This window comes from Corylus avellana, chromosome ca11 (genome assembly GCF_901000735.1).
Source record: "Corylus avellana chromosome ca11, CavTom2PMs-1.0".
Taxonomy (NCBI): domain Eukaryota; kingdom Viridiplantae; phylum Streptophyta; class Magnoliopsida; order Fagales; family Betulaceae; genus Corylus; species Corylus avellana.
Genome location: NC_081551.1, coordinates 20,334,276 through 20,337,984, shown reverse-complemented (window position 1 = coordinate 20,337,984; position 3,709 = coordinate 20,334,276). Strand labels below are relative to the sequence as shown.

General features: G+C 36.5%; 1 protein-coding gene across 1 annotated transcript; it reads right to left on the bottom strand.

Moving 5' to 3' along the window:
- Window positions 1-1,371: 1,371 nt before the first annotated feature.
- On the bottom strand, window positions 1,372-3,184 carry LOC132166580 (acid phosphatase 1-like). Its single transcript, XM_059577425.1, has 3 exons — window positions 2,691-3,184; window positions 1,728-1,937; window positions 1,372-1,635 (listed from the first exon to the last, which is right to left on the bottom strand). Exons 1-3 carry the CDS (start codon window positions 3,071-3,073, stop codon window positions 1,458-1,460), a joined length of 771 nt encoding a protein of 256 aa, XP_059433408.1. The 5' UTR covers window positions 3,074-3,184; the 3' UTR covers window positions 1,372-1,457.
- Window positions 3,185-3,709: the final 525 nt, after the last annotated feature.

The window sequence follows — 3,709 nt, the reverse complement described above, 5'->3', positions numbered from 1 at the left end:
TATAAACAACTTAAACACAAAATACTTTTAAAAATAAAAGAACATTTTTCAAATAAAAAAAAAAAAAAAGCTTCAAAAACACATTAACAAATATAAACTAAATATTTGCTATCCATTATCACAGTGAGACCAGATATTTAACTGTTTCTAGAAGACAAATAAGAAGCTCACATTACTCTTTCAAGGCTCCCACAGAACTCTTTTCCTACTACTTAGGTTTCTTTTAGTTTCCCTTTTGGGCCTGAACTTCTAAGGGTTAACTCAATCATATAAAATGAAATTTGGATGGAATTGGGCCTGCCTTATGTAGTCCAAACTTACACTGGCTGCGCTATCAAGTTATAATATTGAAATCAAAAGGTCAAGACTCAAAATGCTCGATTTACATCAAAGAGGGCTAACAAATTTTGATACATCTCGTGAACCTAACATAAATTTAATGTAATATTAGCTAGTTAGGATTGCAGGGTTTGACCCGTTTAATTAAATGTGTCAGATTTGAGTTGACCTATTTAATCTTATATTCATGAGTCATGCATATAGGGTGGGCAGATTAACCATCAACCACCTATTGACCGTGGTCGAACCATCACCTATCGACAATCGACTTTCAATAGCTAGTATGCGGAATAAAACCATTGTTTCAACTTCAGTTGAGTAGGTGGTAGAAATATTTTTATAGGCGGTTAACCAAACTGATTAAACTGAACCGTGTTTCCGATTCAACCGAATTGGTTTTTTTTTTTTTTTTTTTTTTAATTATTATTATTTGAAATCAAAATGACATAGTTTCATTTGAAATGTGGTGCTAATCTACTGTCAAATCCAATGAAAAAATATGTCCAATAAACACTTGTTTAACCCCAAAAAAAAAAAAAAAATCATTTAGGCTAAAAAATAACTCATTTTGGCCCATAAAATGTCTTGGCTCAATATAAAAAACCCACTAACCGACATACTTGACTGAAATAGTTAAAAATTGTTGCCGTCGATATGAACTCCGTTAATTAACCGGCTTAAATGATTGTGGTGGTTTGGTGGGCAAAAATACCCTTATCGTTATCAACTTAACCGATATTTAGTTCTACTCAACACGACTTAAACTCGACACGCAACATAAGAGCTGATAATTTTTTACATGATTCACAAATCTAACGTGAATTCAATTCAAAATTAGAGGGTTAAAGTTGAGGGATCTAGCGCCTTTAACTAAATGATTCAAATTAGAGTTAGACCCACATAATCTTATATATTCACATCTCAATATAATCCAATCTCAACACTTGAACAGGAATTGTGGCCTCTACCTAGGTGTAACAACATGAGCACACATGCACATCTGAATCCACTCGATGTTCAACAACGCAAGCAGACATCTGAATCCATGGAAATCCTTAAAATAAACATGGCAAGAAAATATCGGCATTACAACAACAACATTATTGTTTTGATGTTTATTAAGAGATATAATACATGGGATTTGGAAGTTTAAAGGACCGTCTAGCCACGGCAAAGCCCAACAAGTCACTCCACTGGTCACCGGAGCTCCCGTGTATCCTATAACCTTCATCCTCCAACTCCGATCTCTTTTCAGATTTATACACGATTGCCGGTTTCCCCTCATCTGAAGGCCCCCTGTTTTATTTACCAACATATCATTAATTTTGTCATCAATAACACAATTATATATAATATCTCTATGGCCATTGTTTAAATTCTATAAATACCTCAAGATAAGGCTTTCCCATTTGGTGAACCCAGCATATAAAAGATTCTTCTCTGTCACATTTCTTTGTTTTTCATCCCGTCCAGTCAACAGAAATATCTTAAACCCCAGCTGTTGGAGCTCTTTGTACAAACTCAAACTTGGTGCTAAAGCTGGGGCCTCTGCCAAATCCACCCAAGAGTTGAAAGATGTCTCCTCAAAGGTCTCTGCTCTATATATGTACAAAACAAGATAGGGTTAACAAAAAATCAGCCAACATGACATGATTATATGTACAAGTCAATCAATGATGCAAGCTACAAACAACTTTTACTGCACGTTATTTACAAATTCACGTGACAATTCAAATTAATACCACCCGACACTAGTCTAAAAAATTAGACTCTCAAACCTTAACAAACAAAAATGATAAAAAATAAAACAAACAATTTCTGATCAAGGAGAAGCACAAGAGAAATGGTCCAAATAATTTCCTATGATTCAGATAATTAAATTAACATTTGTTCTTAATGCACGCGCACGTGCAAATCACATATTTTAAAATATATGTCAATTTAATAGGCTGAATTCCGTTAATTTCTTTCAACCAATTACATATTAAGATTAAAATAAAAATAAAATAAAAAAGATTTTCTAGAATAGTTCATAAAGATTTTTTGCAATAGATTATTTTACCATTTCAATATTTACCATCACAAGTTCAGTCGGTAAAACATAAAACACGTGCAATAATCAAGCAGTTCAACGTGTCAAACTTCCATTGGACATCCCAACAACCAATAACCTAACATCCACGTGCGCATAGAGACCGAGCGGCGACCCTTATGCGAGTATGCGACGAAGGAGTGAAATATTACCTAACTAACTTGAATAATTCCCGAATCCATGGTCCAATCATCTATCAAAAGAAAATGAATCTAAACCATTCAACGAATCCAACGGCTACAAACCATTAAGGGCTTACCCGAACCCGTGGGCCTCGTAGTACGGCAGGTTCGAGAGCAGAGTCTCATCGATGTCGAACACCCACACGTCCCTCCCGTCTCCAGCGATCTCCACCGTCTTCGCGAAGGCGAGGGAGTCCTCGCCCACGATCTCCGAGTCAGACGGGTACCGCTCGCCGGTCATGTAGTCCTGCACGAAGCGCTCGCACCTCGCCGGAATGGTGGACCAGTACCCGGCGTCGTTGGTCTCAACGGAGAACCTCCAACTCTCGCAGTAGATATCGTCGTCTATCCGGATTTTGCGGTCGCCGGAGACCAATTGGATTATCGAATGGGAAACAGCGGTGGAGACAAGGCAGAGGAGGAAGAGGATGGTTGGGACGAGGGATTGGCCGGAGGCCATTGCTGGAAATCCAATGAACTCAGTTCGGAGAATTTCTGGTTTTCTTTTTCACATAACAAACCAACAGAGAGAGAGAGAGAGAGAGAGATTTGGGATTTTTGGTTCTTGGCCAATGACTTCTTTATTATAGGCTGCTCTCTCAGCTCCTCAGCTCCATTTTCGATAAACGACTTGGAATATCCTACCGTTGAGTTTCATTCAGAAACTTTACATAAACGACTGCCATTATTTATTTATTTATTTATTTTTAAACGATCGTCATTTTTAAGTCATCTTTTCCTTCATTACACGCTAACGAAATCAAATCGTTTGCCTCTTTTAAACCAAAATGTTATGTCGTTTAAAGAGAATCCTTCCTACTAGAAGAAGATCCGACCAAAAAAAAAAAAGGTACAATTTAATCTGCAATTCGCGAACGAGGCACGTAATTTGAGAGTTAGAGTTAGATTAAACGAGTTCGGATCATAAACAGCTTATTTGTTAAATAAACGTGACATGTTCGAGTTAGACATAAACGGGTTTACGGATTAATACCTTTATACAATTTATGTATTTTTTAATTTTTAAAATAAATTTAAAGTTTAACTTAATTTAGGATTGACAATTTAACTCATGACTCGCGAATCCGACACAAAC